General features: G+C 39.2%; 1 protein-coding gene across 1 annotated transcript in view; it reads left to right on the forward strand.

The window, feature by feature from the left end:
- The window catches only part of LOC102751722 (chromosome unknown open reading frame, human C1orf112), a 37202-nt gene that overhangs the window by 7469 nt on the left and 14857 nt on the right, over positions 1 to 14876 (forward strand). The window contains exons 6-15 of the mRNA XM_006766838.2: positions 438 to 522; positions 2695 to 2833; positions 5400 to 5480; positions 7979 to 8043; positions 9512 to 9660; positions 10340 to 10469; positions 11480 to 11666; positions 12465 to 12547; positions 12865 to 12916; positions 14074 to 14163. Coding sequence (XP_006766901.2) covers positions 438 to 522; positions 2695 to 2833; positions 5400 to 5480; positions 7979 to 8043; positions 9512 to 9660; positions 10340 to 10469; positions 11480 to 11666; positions 12465 to 12547; positions 12865 to 12916; positions 14074 to 14163 — 1061 coding nt within the window. The remainder of the gene's footprint in view (positions 1 to 437; positions 523 to 2694; positions 2834 to 5399; positions 5481 to 7978; positions 8044 to 9511; positions 9661 to 10339; positions 10470 to 11479; positions 11667 to 12464; positions 12548 to 12864; positions 12917 to 14073; positions 14164 to 14876) is intronic.

A 14876-nucleotide genomic window follows, 5' to 3' on the forward strand; every position in this document is an offset into this window, starting at 1 on the left:
TCAATTTGGAGTTAAATGCACTTGACCTTAGTGCCATGAACCTAATTGTTTTCTCTGAGCCCACAATAACAAACATGAAGAAAAAAATATGAATGGATGTAGGTGAATTTCTTTTTATATATTTTTTATGGATTTTTTATAGAGAGGAAGGGAGAGGGATAGAGAGTTGGAAACATCGATGAGAGAGAAACATCGATTGGCTGCCTTCTGCACACTCCCCATTGGGGATGTGTCCGCAACCAAGGTACATGCCCTTGACTGGAATTGAACCTGGGACCCTTGAGTCCTCAGGCTGATGCTCAATCCACTGAGCCAAACCGGTCAGGGCATGCATTATCTATTTTAACAAATGTCAAATTGTTCAGTAGATAATTTTAAATGTAGACGATACTCATGACATTTGAATGTTTTAAGAGTTCTGTTATCTTTCTTTGTAGTTATTCATTCATTGTTGGACATCTGCTCTGTTATTTCCAGTATGGACCATGCATTTCATGCAAATACTTGGAAATTTATAATTAAGTAAGTTATTTTGTTTTTATTTTTGTAATTTTCCATATCTTAAATCTTATTATTCATATCAGATTGCATTTAAAACAGTTCCTGTAGGTATATGCAATGTTCACTGACCCTGCTGTCTGGCAATCCAGATAATCCTACATATAGCTCCCAAACCAAATTGGACTTTACCCTGCTGCCAGGCGGGGCCGGCAAGCAGGCGGAAATGGCTGATGGCTCCCCCAGCCGGCAGGCTCCAATCACCCGATGGCAAACGGGAACTGGGGGTTGGTGGTGGTGGTGGTGGGGCCGGCTTCCCGCAGCCAGGGAAGATGGCCCTAATCGCAGGCTAGGTCTAGGGACTGTACCCGCACATGAATTTCGTGCACCGGGCCTCTTGTTTTCAGTACTTATTTTGACACAATTTTTGCAAACTGCATTACCTATATATTTTTTTAAATATATTTTATTGATTTTTCAGAGAGAGGAAGGGAGAGGGATAGAGAGTTGGAAACATCGATGAGAGAGAAACATCGATTGGCTGCCTTCTGCACACTCCCCACTGGGGATGTGTCCGCAACCAAGGTACATGCCCTTGACTGGAATTGAACCTGGGACCCTTGAGTCCTCAGGCTGATGCTCAATCCACTGAGCCAAACCGGTCAGGGCATGCATTATCTATTTTAACAAATGTCAAATTGTTCAGTAGATAATTTTAAATGTAGACGATACTCATGACATTTGAATGTTTTAAGAGTTCTGTTATCTTTCTTTGTAGTTATTCATTCATTGTTGGACATCTGCTCTGTTATTTCCAGTATGGACCATGCATTTCATGCAAATACTTGGAAATTTATAATTAAGTAAGTTATTTTGTTTTTATTTTTGTAATTTTCCATATCTTAAATCTTATTATTCATATCAGATTGCATTTAAAACAGTTCCTGTAGGTATATGCAATGTTCACTGACCCTGCTGTCTGGCAATCCAGATAATCCTACATATAGCTCCCAAACCAAATTGGACTTTACCCTGCTGCCTCTACAATTAAAAAAAAAAAAAATTCTTCCCAGTTAGCCAGTAATTCTGAAATAATGGACCATGGTCAGACTAAACCTTAACCACTTGCCTGCTGTTACTATTGTTCAATGGACTATTAAGTATCCTATTTTCAGGCTGAGATAAATTACTAATTATAATTAGAGCTGAATATATAATCCCTTCATTATAGGCTTTTGAGTTGTTCAACTCGAATTCCATTTATAAAGTGATTTTTAAGTAGAGCATTACAAAGGGCAGTATTACTAGGGAGAGTGCCCACAGTGTTCATCAGTTTCTTAGGTGCCAGACGAGATACAGTTAAGAACCTCCACTTTACACACATGCGTAATACTTGGTATTAAAGGACATTGTAGTACTTTCAGGTCTTAGGTGCTTTTGTACCACCAGGTCATTAACTTACCCCAAGTCACAGCAGCATTATCAAATAACTTCCACTCTTAACCCCTTCCAATTCACTTTCTACCCAGAATTCAGACTGATCTCTTGCAAATGTAGTCAGATCACTCCCCATTTTACTAAGAGCAACCACCTAATCCTCTCTGGGCTCTGCCTTCTTTACCAGCCCATCTCCGCTGCTCTCTCTCTCTGCTCTTAGTTCCTCAAACAAACTGGACTCTCCTGTCCTGGATTCTTGTCATGGCTTCTTCCTCTGCTGGGATGCTCCTTCTTGTTCTCTACACCTTGCTAACCCCTGCTTATTTTTCATTTCTCAGCTTAGGTACTATGTCTTCATGGTAGCATTTTTTGATTTGCTCACCCTAAGAAGTTAGAATAGACCTCTCTGTAGTAGCACACTAGCCTTTTCCTTCTTCACAGTGATCACAGCCATAGTTAATTATTAATGGTCTCCCTCGGGCTGACTCACACGCTCTGTGTGGGCAGAGGATGTGTCTTCTTTCACCTCTGTATCCCCAGAGCCTAGCAGGGTGACTGGCACAGAGTAAGACTTCAATTAATATTTTACATGGAGAAATAAAATACATAGTAACTTAAATTGACATAACTGCTTAATAGATAAAGTTGGCACATCTTAATTATGTCATGTCTCATATGTGTGCACTGATTTTTTACATATTCCTTCATATTTTCATGGTCCTAAGTTACTCATGGTGACTGCTCTTTTTACTCATTTAGGCAGAGCCTTAAGCACCAGTCCGTTATAAAGAGTCAGCTGAGACACAAAGAAATCATCACCAACTTGTGTGAAGACATTCTGTGCTCCTTCCAGTCTTGTTTACAGTTAGCAGAGCAGATGGCCCAGTCAACGGCACAGGTACGTATGCTCCCACAGCACTTAGATGGTGGCTCTTACATCCTTTGGCACTTACTGAATCAAGGTTGAATCTATGGATCACTTTACTTCTGGGGGTTTTAATTTGTTTCATTTGTGTTTGTTTATTTTTCAGTTTAGTAGATGAAATTATAGCTCATAATCACTTTTCACCTAGAACATTGCATTAGGCTCCTGTCTGCTCTCATTCTCTCTAGCTTCCATCTGTCCCTCCTCTTTACTTACTTATTGGTTGGTCATTCTCCTCACCATTCTTTCATTCTTTTGTACCCTAAAACAAAAGTCTAATTCTTTAGTTCTGTATTTATTTAAGATTGCCTTGATAGAGCCACACCTAGCCTTTTCTTCACCAATCCCATGCAGCCTGCAGTAAGGCAATATAACAACTCGTGTGTGTGTGTGTGTGTGTGTGTGTGTGTGTGTGTGTATGTGTTTTAAAATTGATAGACACTTGCATTTATTTTTATTTCAAAAGTTGTAGTGTTGAATTGGTATCCTATTTATGAACCATTATATTCTAAAAATTTAATTTGCTCACCCTAAGCTTACTGGTAATTGTAGTTCCTTTTCCTATGATATGTTATACCTAGTGCCTTTTATTTTCAGATTAGCCCTTTAAATTTTATTTAACTCATAAAGCCCTAAATTAAAGGATTAATAGTACTCAGGGCCTAACAGTTACATATTTCAATGGAAAAATGAATTAAATATTTCTTCCTAGAGTAACAGGAACATGCTCCTCTAGCTGTAGCACTACAAGCTATCATAGGGGATTCTTTGTACCTATACTCTTCCCTGCCAAGTACCTATGGGGAAGGAGGTATAAGGATTCATCTAGTCCCTAAATACTGGTAGCAACTGCTGGGACAGGGATGATCTGGGAAGACAGATGCTAGCAGAGGATGGAAGTGTGGAAAGGAGTTCTGGAGTTGCTAAAGAGGTGAGAGGTAGCTTAGGAAGGGACTGACCTTTCCCCTTGTCTCTTCTTTTCCTCTTTTTATTTTTTTTAATTTAAATATATTTTTTTTTTTATTGATTTCAGAGAGGAAGGGAGAGGGAGAGAGAGATTGAAACATCAATGATGAGAGAGAATCATTGATTGGCTGTCTCCTGCACGTCCCCACCTGGGGACCAAGCCTGCAACCCGGGCATGTACCCTTGACTGGAATTGAACCCAGGTTGATGCTCTATCCACTGAGCAAAACCGGCTAGGGCTCTTCTTTTTCTCTTATCCGCCCTCTGCCCCCCACCCCCTTACATCTCTTCTTTCTTTTCCCTTTTATTTTTTCCACCCCCACTTCATTCGTGTACACTTTGTGGTTTCTCCTGACCTTATGAATGGATAGGCATTTGGTTGGGCATCCAGTGTCATGGTAGGAAGGTTCACTCTGCCACCTCTATCACGTACATCTGTATCCTCAGCCCCAACCTCCTCTTTACCCAGTTTCTTTTGCTTATCCTGACACCACAGCACCCACAGCTAGGGCTTGGAGAGTAAGGTTAGACGGAGGCTCCTGGACAGGAGTGAAACATGGAAAGTCCATGCAACAGGATAGTCTATAGTGGAAGAGAAAAGAGAAGACCAGAGGGTGCCTGGCCAGGTGGCTGTTTGTACTAAATTATACAAGTTCAGCTCATACCAACTGTCTGCAGGTGAAAATCAGGGAATTTAAATTGTAAATTCTCCTAATGTCCAAGCATATTTTCATGTTTTTCCTATTTGTGAACATTTGGGGTTGATATTGACTATCCCTACACTATCCATTGGCTGAAATGGAGCTTTGCCATGGTCTGTAGTTTGTGTTCTTTACTCTAAATTCTGGTCAGCAGCACCCTCTCGGGTTCACTATTGGTATTTATTCAAGAATCAAACTATTAAAGTTTTCCAGGTAGTGATTTAAAAAATGTCTAGCTAAAAACACTAGAGTTAATTTGTTGTGTGCTATTAATGGAGGGATTATTGATGTATCAGTCCCTGTATTTGTTTCCTAGGCTGCAGTAGCAAATTACCACAAACTAGGTGGCTTAAATAAAACCAACTTTTATTCCCTCTCAGTTCTAGAGGATGGAAGTCTGAGTGTGTCAGCAGGGCCTTGTTCTCTCAAAGACACGGGTAGAGTGTGCTCTGTGCCTGTCACTTAGCTTCTAGTGTGGCTGGCGTTCTGTGTAACAGTGATCTCTGCCTCCACATGGTGGTGTCTTCGTATTTTTACAGAGGACCCAGTCAGCTGGATTAAGGGCCCATACTATTCCTGTATCACCTCATCTTAACTAATTACATCTGCAATGACCGTATTTCCAAATAAAATTATATTCTCTGTTAGGACTTCAGCATATCATTTTGGGGGACGTTGTTCATTCCATAATAGATGCTAAAATTGACAAGATACTCATTCTCTATTAAGTCTTGAATTCGTTTTCAAAATGAGAATATTGTATTAGACTTTTTAGCATAGACTTTTCGGAAAAAATGGTCTCATTTACAAGTTAAGCTAATTCCATATTCTATTCTTATTTATATGCTTTCTTATTTCCTTTTTTGAATCAGGATACTGCTGACAACAGGTTATTTCAGAAAATACTCAAATTGTGTCGTTTCCTTGCCAACTCTCTTCTACACTACACTAAGGTAAGGCTTATTTTTTTAAATAAATTATAAGGTAGCATATTTTTATCATTCCTGTCAGGAGCAATCTTTTGAAGTTTGTTTTGTCAAGAGTATATTTTTTGGGTTTTTGTTTGTTTAGTATTGTTAATTGTGAAATATTGAGCATCTGTGAAATTATTTAAGTGGCTACCATCATTGTTCTTTAATTATCTGAAAAATTATTTAATATAAACATGAATAAAATTTCTGTAATCTCAAATTAATTTTCAGAAAAAAATCTGTCTTCAAATATGGTTTATATATTATTTCTATCATTTTTCTAAATTAGGTTTTAGAGTTTAAATGTTCATATCTTTAAAACTGTATAATAATTTTAAGAAGACCTGCTTATTTGGGAGTCATCAGGAGAGCAGTGATAGTTGAAGATATGTGGATAGAATAGAATAGTTGTCCAGGGAGATTATTTGTTTGGAGAGATTAGCAGGGAGTGCTTACGGCAGCCAGTTAAAGAAATATCATTAGTAGTAGATATTAGTGATTAAAAAAAACAGAGATTAGGGATAAAACATAGTGATTAGACATTTATGTAATTTATGAAGTGATCACCCTGGTAAGTCTAGCCCCCATCTGCTGCCATACTAGTTATACTTTGCTAGTATGTTATACTTTGTATCCCCAAGACGACTTTTATAAGTGCCAGTCGCCAACTTCACTCCCATCTGACAATCATCAAAATGTTTCTTGGTATCTATGAGTTTCTTTCTATTTTGTATGTTCTTTTCTTTTATTTTTATTCCATATATAAGTGAATTCATATGGTATTTGTCTTTTTCTGACTCATTTTACTTAGTATAATACCCTCAGTCATTCATGTTGTCACAAATGGCAAGATCTCATTCATTTTTATGGCTGAGCAATAGTCCGTTGTATATATGCATCATAGTTTTTTATGCATTCGTATATTGATGGATACTTAGACTGCTTCCATATTTTGGCTATTGTAAATAGTGCTTCAATGAACATGGGTGCTATGTCTTTTTGAATTCATGTATTGGGTTTCTTTGGATAAATATCCAGCTGTAGAATTGCTGGGTCAACTGGTAGTTCTATTTGTAATTTTTTGTGGGACCACCATACTGTTTTCCATTGTAGCTTCATCAGTTCATAATTCTAACAGTGCACAAGGTTTCCCTTTTCTACATGTTCTTGTCAACACTTGTTTGTTGATTTATTGATGATAGCCATTTTAATTTGCATCTCCCTGATGATTAGTGATGTTATTTTTTCATATGTCTGTTGGTCATCTGTACTCTTGGGATTTGAAATGTCTATTCAGGTTCTCTCCTGTTAGGGGTTGTAGGACCTGCCTGATGCGCCTCTGGCCCCTCCTACCAATCTTCTCATGGCTTCTTTTTTTTCCCCCTCATGGCTTCTTTATATCCTTACTTGTAGGAGACTAGTTTAGCTAGTCTCTAGGTGGTTCTCAATGATGATTATTTCTACTTTAGTTGTAATTTTGATGTGGTTGTGGGAGGAGACGAGCACAGCATTTACCTACTCCACTTGACTAGAAGTTCTAGTTATGCCATTTTTTAATCCTTTTCTACCAGGGGATTTTTTTTTAATTTTTAAAATTTAAGCATCAGCTGTTTTTCTATGTCCTATAACAATAGAAATAATTCCTTAACTTTCTAAGAGATAGCCTACCATAATGGGTGGAGCAGTCACAACTGTACCTAAAGCCCAGCCTCGCTGGTTTTTAACGGAGTTCTTGATCACATTACTGGATACCTTAGCTTCAGCTTTGTGTTCTGGGGACAATGACACGCCTTGGGATTTCTGAGGCACTGATATTAAGTAAACTGATGTACATAAAGTCCTTGCAACATGTCTGCTGAGCACTTAGTGCTCTGTGTGTGATAGTTGCTAATTGCCATTTTGCTGATTGTCTTAACAGTAAAGAACTTTTATTTTTTAAAATATATTTTTATTGATTTTAGAGAAAGAGAGAGGGAGAGATAGAAACATCAATGATGAGAATCATTGATCTTGGTTGCCTCCTGCACGCCCCCTCCTATGGATTGAGCCTGCAACCTGGACATGTGCTCTTGATCAGAATTGAACCCAGGACCCTTCATTCCGCAGGCCAGTGCTCTATCCACTGAGCCAAACCAGCTAGGGTACAGTAAAGAATTTTAGATGCTTAGCCTAATCCTCCTATATATTCTCATGCAAGAATTTATTTTAATGTGGCACATCCAGGATATTATCATTATTGTTTATTTGGCAAATTTCTTTTTTCTTTTTTAAAAATTTTATTGTTGAAAGGATTACAGATGTTCCCCTCCCCCCACATTAACCCCTCCATCCTGCCCTGCTCTCCCCTCCTCACCCCGCCCCAGGCCTTCACCACATTATTGTCTGCGCAGGATATTATTTTATTTTTTTCATGTCCTTGTGAGAGATGTGTATTAAAAACTACATTGTATATAAAAATGAATATAGTTGTTTTATTTTAGGAATTTCTTCCTTTCCTCTCTGATTCTTGTTGTACATTGCACCAGCTTTATCTGCAGATACACAGGTAAGAAGAATGCCATGTAATTATTAAAATGTAACAATGCCATTTGAACCAGGCAAAGACTAAGTATATATCACTTTAAAACATCAGAGTCATTTTTCTTAATGTTTAGTAAATTTTTATCTGCTTGCTTAAAGTAATTGGAGATAACAGCTTTTAAAAAAATAGATTCCATGTGGGTTTTGCTTATCTTTCTATTCTTAACTAGTACATTATACCAAGTGGTGAATAACTAGTGTGCTGATAAATACCAAAGGCCAAAAAGAAAGAGATAATTCACACACTTGTGTGAATTACAGGAAGGTATTACTTTCGATAGGGGCTAAGTGACATTTGAAATTGACAGTTACCTCAGAAGAGCCCCTAATTTGACACAAATAATCTGTCAACTCACTTATCCAGGTCCTCTCAGCTCTGCCTGATCCATGTAGTCTCCTAGAAACCTTTTTCATACCACTCCCTCTTCAGACTTCCTGTTTCCAGCACCTTCAACCTATTCCTCATTGTCAGTCAGTATCCTCACCTTGTACGTCACTGAGAAAAAAGCAGCACATGGAGGAGAGCTTCCATACACTCCCTCCAGCACAGCCGCTCTGCCTGCATTTAGCCCGGAGATTTAGGCCCTGGTTCCCGTGGATGAACTCTATGAGCCCCCCCCCCCTCCCATTTGTGCATTTGATTCCATTCTCTCACATGCGCAGGGACCTCACTCTAGCAATTATCCCCTTTCCCCTCACATCATCAGCCTTCCCTCCCTGTTGTATCATTCCCACGAATGCACCAACATGCTGTTATTTTTTCCACCTTAAGAATAATACAAAACAAACAAACTCTCTCAACTCTATATCCACCAAATTCCTTCCCATTTCTCTTCCTCGTAAAATGTTTACAACAAAACTAGAAAGCTTTGCCTACACCACTATGTCTGCAGCTGATCCTTAAACAACATAGGTTTGAACTGCACAGGTACACTTACTTATATGTGGATTTTTTTCAATAAATACTGTAAATGTAATTTCTCATGATTTTCTTAACATTTTCTCTAGCTTACTTTATTATAAAAATATAGTATGTAATACATATAGCATACAAAATATGTGTTAATTGTTCATATTATCGGTAATACTTCCAGCCAGCAGCAGGCTATTAGTAAAGTTCCTGGGGAGTTAGAAGTTATACACAGACTTTTGACAGTGCAGGGAGTTTGTGCCCCTAACCCCTGCATTGTTCAAGGGTCAACTGTCCTTTCTTTCTTAATCCTATTCCAGTGAGACCTTCTATTCCACCACTTCACCAAAACAGCTCTTGTCAAGGTCAGGTCATCTGTGACTTCCATGTTGCATGCTACTTCCAATAAAACGCATGCTACTTATTTTTTATATTTTTTCACTGCTAGAACATCTGTTTGCAGTATTTACCTTTTCCTGAAATTAGAAGGTAGCTGTTAATAACTGTTTCCCTCCCTTTCCAGCAAGTTTCCTCCCAGCCTGTATGCTGCTGGGATTTCTCAAGCCCAGCAGGAGGAGATAGCGGGCACTTTCCTAATTACCCTGGATCCACTCATCACTCAGCTTCTCACCTTCCAGCCTTTCATGAATGTGGTTTTGGACAGTAAATTAGGTAAAGCTTCAAAACAGAATTAATGTTAAAACGGCTCTTACTAATTACTAGAGGCCCAGCGCATAAAATTGTACGGAGTATGGTCCCTAGACCTAGCCTGCGATCAGGGCCATCTTCCCCAGCTGCTGGCAGCGGGCCCCGCCCCCCGCCGCCACCCACCGTGGTTCCCCATCCAGCGATGGGAGCCTGATGGCCGGGGGAGGGACCGAGAAGTCAGCTGTTCCTGCCTGCTCACTGCAGGTTGCCTTCTGTGTGTGGGGCCACCTGCGGCATGGGAGCCTTGGCCTGGCACCGCCTGCATCCCCCGCCACCCACCCTGGGTCCCCGATCACCATTGGCGATCGGAGCCTGCTGGCCGGGGAAAGGGACCGAGAGGTGGTCAGTACACCTCATAGTGACTGGTTGAGTGGTCATTCTAGTTCTGCCAATATGGTTGCTGGACTTTTATTAAATAGATGACATGTTAGAGACAGCCTTCCCTTCCCTTATGTAATCATCTTTTTAAGTTTCAAACTTTTTATTTAAAATTTCTTTTTTCTTCTTGGAACATATTTCTCATTTAAAGAAATTATGCCTCTAATTTCTTTACATATCACATCAGGTTTCTGCTGAAAAGATGTAGAATGAATATGTTTTTACCAATTTGTTGTAACACGATGAATGTTTTTACTGCTATAAGAGCTGCCATGCGAACTACAGTTCCCGCAGTGTCTCCTGCTGGTTGTCATCATGGATAAGCTGCCCTCTCAGCCTCTGGACGTGCAGAGCCTGTGGTGCACCGAGAGCCGGGTCTCAGGAGCGGCGTCCAGGTAGCAGACGTGCTGTTTCGACCCTGTCATGTTACGAGGGTTTAGAATGCCCTCTCGTGTGGAAAGATCTTGAAATTACGTTTTTTGTTGTGTCAGATATTCTAGTTAATAATTACTGTAGACCTCATTCATATGTTGCTAGTTTATAAAAGTACACATAAACAATATATGAATCTATAGATACTAAAGCTATTTTAATTTTGTTCAGTGTTTTAGAAGGTATTGCCTAGTAGTGTTATGAACATTGAGTGTAATGGGTGCGATGTAATTAGTAACATGCCAATGAGCTCTGATGAAGAGACTGCTAGACCATCTTCCTCCCTTGGAGTATTGCTGTTCTTGGATTTTTCACCTGCTTTTAGTCCATTCTTTGTACCATTGCCTCGCCAGTCTCCAAAAACCCCAGCTCTGAGCTCCCTGTTTTCAAACCCAAAATTCCGTGCTCAAAACTAAAGCTGATGTGTCAGACTTCTCAGCTTTGGGTTGAAAGGTCATCCCATTCTGTTGCCAATTTCTACTTTTGCTCTTCATCCTTTTGCTTGTTTTCTGTCAGACCTGTTTGTTATTCATGTTTACCTTGTACTCATGCTTTTGTTGTCTTTACCTATTTATATCTTTTTGTGTTTTTAATTTAAGTCCTCTACGAAGATTTCCTAAACCATTTCAATCATAAAACGCCTTCTCCCTGTCTGAACAGTAATATTCTAGTTTATATATGCTATCTAGCTATTTAAAAATAAAGTTTCTTCATGAATTTTGTCTTTGAATAGTTTAATTATGTGATAAACACTTAAGTCAGTGATACAAAATGTCCAGGCAAATTCTTATCCTTTAAAGACTTTCTCTAATAGTGACTGTATTTTGTTTTTATTATACATGTTCACACATTGGAAATGTATACCTCTTGAGACATTTTGCCTTGCTAAAACAAAATGATATGTTATATTATTATACCTACTAATTATTAAATGTTAATAATGTTGGGTTCCATATTCTCAATTTCCCTGCAGGGTATCTCTACTCAAAGCCATTTTCTGCAGTTTTGAGCAGTGTTCTGGTGAACTCTCTCTACCTGTCCATTTACAGGGAGTGGAGGGTAAAGGGCACGTGGAGGTTGCCGTCCCCTTGTATCAGTATGTCTGTGTTCATCTGTGTGCGTTCATCACTGCCTTCCATCCCTCGCTGTTTCCAGAACTGGTAAGTGTGTTACTTGTTGGCTAAGCCAAGGTTGCTTTTTTGCATTTTTTGTTTCACTGAAACTGTGATTTATATACCGAAAAAAGTGGGAATAATTAATGTATGTTCTTTTAACCGTTGTTTTCTCAGCTTACACATTTTATTCTTTAACTCAGTTGTGTCCTAGAAAATGTAATCCTAGAGCCCAACAGTATTCAAATGTAGTATCTTAAAACATTTGAGGAAACATTTTTGGGTGGGAAGGTATAGAAAGACTGCAAGGTGGATTTTATCTGCCTCAGGTTCATAAAGAAAAGAAGTATAAAGAGTCCTATGCAGCACTAAGTCTCCTGTAGATCTTCGGTATGATAAAGATTTTTTTAAGTGGAATTAGATAAGAAAAGATGTTGAAATTCTTGGGAAAATTTTTTAGAAATTATTTAAGTATCCGTATCATTTAAGATATTTTACAGTGGGTAGTATCAGCCATATTAAATACTGTATTTGGATGGTTAAAGGCAGAAACAAAAGTATAGGCTTATATGTTACTATGTTGTTTTAATGATTTCAGCTACTCAGAGCATTCTGGTGGATCCCAGAGATTGAGTTACCACAATTAAAACCAGTTTTGAATCCCCATAGCCCAGCACAATGCTCGATATGATAGGTGCTGAAGACGGGCCGACAGCATGGGCTCCTTCAGATTCTAGGAAATAGCGCCTCTCCCTTGAGATCTGTTGCTGGGTGTGTTGTGAGGGTTTGTTTCATTTGAGAAGCGTAACGTGAGTGGTAACTTACCTGGACTGTGTTTCTCCTCAGGATGCCGCTCTGCTGAGCGCAGTGCTCGGTGCTAACATGATCGCCTCCTTGTTAGCCATGGACGCCTGGTGCTTCCTTGCTCGGTACGGCATCCTGCTTTGTTTTTGGGTTGGTTTATAGTCGTGACCGACAGTAAATTATTTTAGATTTGTACGTTTATAGGAAAGTTCTGTCTCAGTAACTCTGGTTTCTTATCACGGCACTCAGTCAGGAACCGGGTTCCTCTCTCCTTTCTATGTTTGAAGTCATAGACGACTAGTGCTTAGGTGGCTTTGAATGTCGTGATATTCCTTGATCCTGGGAATAACTGCGGTTTAGAATAGTTGGTGCTTTATGGAAGTTCGTCTCCTTGCTTTTCTCGGTAATTGTATAAAGACTCCCTCCTTTATGTACATTGCAGATATGGGACTGCTGAGCTCTGTGCGCACCATGTCACCATAGTGGCTCACCTGGTGAGTAGAATTGCAGGCCTCATGCAACCACTGCCCATGAAGTTCCTTTGGCGATATGCTGATCTAAAGAAAGTGGATATTGAACGGAGAAATACATGGCAGCTAAATTATTTTGACAGTTTGTTGATGCTGTTGAGAGAGATAGACTAGAAACAGTGTAAAACTGGGGAAATTGTCTCATATTTTCAAAATTTTATTGAGTTCCATTAATTGTTCTGAGAAATAAAGATTAGGTTGAGAATTAATTTAAAATTGAATGCAAAGCCGAAACCGGTTTGGCTCAGTGGATGGAGCGTCGGCCTGCGGACTGAAAGGTCCCGGGTTCGATTCCGGTCAAGGGCATGTACCTGGGTTGCGGGCACATCTCCAGTGGGAGATGTGCAGGAGGCAGCTGATCGATGTTTCTCTCTCATTGATGTTTCTAACTCTCTATCTCTCTCTCTTCCTCTCTGTAAAAAATCAATAAAAAAATATTTAAAAAAAAATAAATAAAATTGAATGCAAAATAGAAAATCAGGAGAGAAGAGTTTAATGTTGATGACCAAGAGTTCTCTCTCTCTCTCTCTAATATGACTTAGACAAGCTAACTCTTGAATTGTTGTATATCTTTTAGTCAAGAGGGACTAAATGTGATAGTGATGAATGCCTTTTGGGAAAAGAAGCAATGCTTTGTGGGTGGGTACAAAGAGAGAATGATTTAGTGATGATTTAATCTTTTCACATTGACCTTTTTTACTGAGATGTTTGATACATTCCATTGAAGATGGTCATGACCTATTCGTTATTTATTTTGCCCCTGGCCTTAGTATATTATGCAAGGAATTGATTTACAGAAAATTGAGTTTATAAATCTTTTAATTATGGTTCCATCTTACAGAATTATACCCACCTCTGCACTGTTGTGCTTAGATCTGAAAACATTCCATGAATTGTTTTTGAGTAGGAGGTTGTCATCAAATGATAATTTGAAACCAAGATTCCAAAGTGGTGTTTTAAATATAACATCAAAATACTTCTTTCAGAATAAAAGTAATCTACGTTCATGGAAAAAAAAAATTTAAATTACCTAAAATCTTATCTCCCAGAAAGAGCTACTGTTAACACTTGGCATATAAAAGATAAGATTTTAGGCCAGTCAATCTCCTGTCTTTTCCCAGATAAAGTCCTGCCCTGGAGAATGCCATCAGCTAACCAGCCTGTCGATACTACTGCGGCGTCTCTTCTTCTTCATGGCCCCACCCCACCAGGCAAGGATATCCTCGTTGTCATGTCTTGGAGCAACTGCTGAGGATTGGGTTCAGACTCTTTTTAAAACTTTTTCCTCCCCCCATTTAACTATGTTTAAATGTTGGCATAACAAAATATTTTTTAATAGTCTTCACCCAAGGATCTTTTTCCCCATTGATTTTTAGAGAGAGTAGAGGGAGGGAAGAGGAGAGAGAGAAAAGAAAGATCGATGTGAGAGACACAAATGGATTGGTTGCTTTCCACACGTGTACCCTGACTGGGTCTGGGGATTGAACCTGCAACCCAAGTGTGCGCCCTTGACTAGGAATCAAACTCATGACCCTTTGGTGCATGGGCTGATGCTCTAACCACTGAGCATACCAGCCAGGGCAATAAGAACACACTTTTTATTTTTATTTTTTTATTTTTTTTTATTTAAAGATCGATGAGAGACACAAATGGATTGGTTGCTTTCCACACGTGTACCCTGACTGGGTCTGGGGATTGAACCTGCAACCCAAGTGTGCGCCCTTGACTAGGAATCAAACTCATGACCCTTTGGTGCATGGGCTGATGCGCTAAAAACTGAGCATACCAGCCAGGGCAATAAGAACACACTTTTTATTTTTATTTTTTTATTTTTTTTTATTTTCTAATTTAAATCTTTATTCCAGCAACAGGGGGCCCACATTCCAACGTGGCGGGCCTCCTTGGTTGGCTGCAGCCCCAGCCG

This window comes from Myotis davidii, unplaced genomic scaffold (assembly GCF_000327345.1).
Source record: "Myotis davidii unplaced genomic scaffold, ASM32734v1 scaffold2782, whole genome shotgun sequence".
Classification (NCBI taxonomy): Eukaryota; Metazoa; Chordata; class Mammalia; order Chiroptera; family Vespertilionidae; genus Myotis; species Myotis davidii.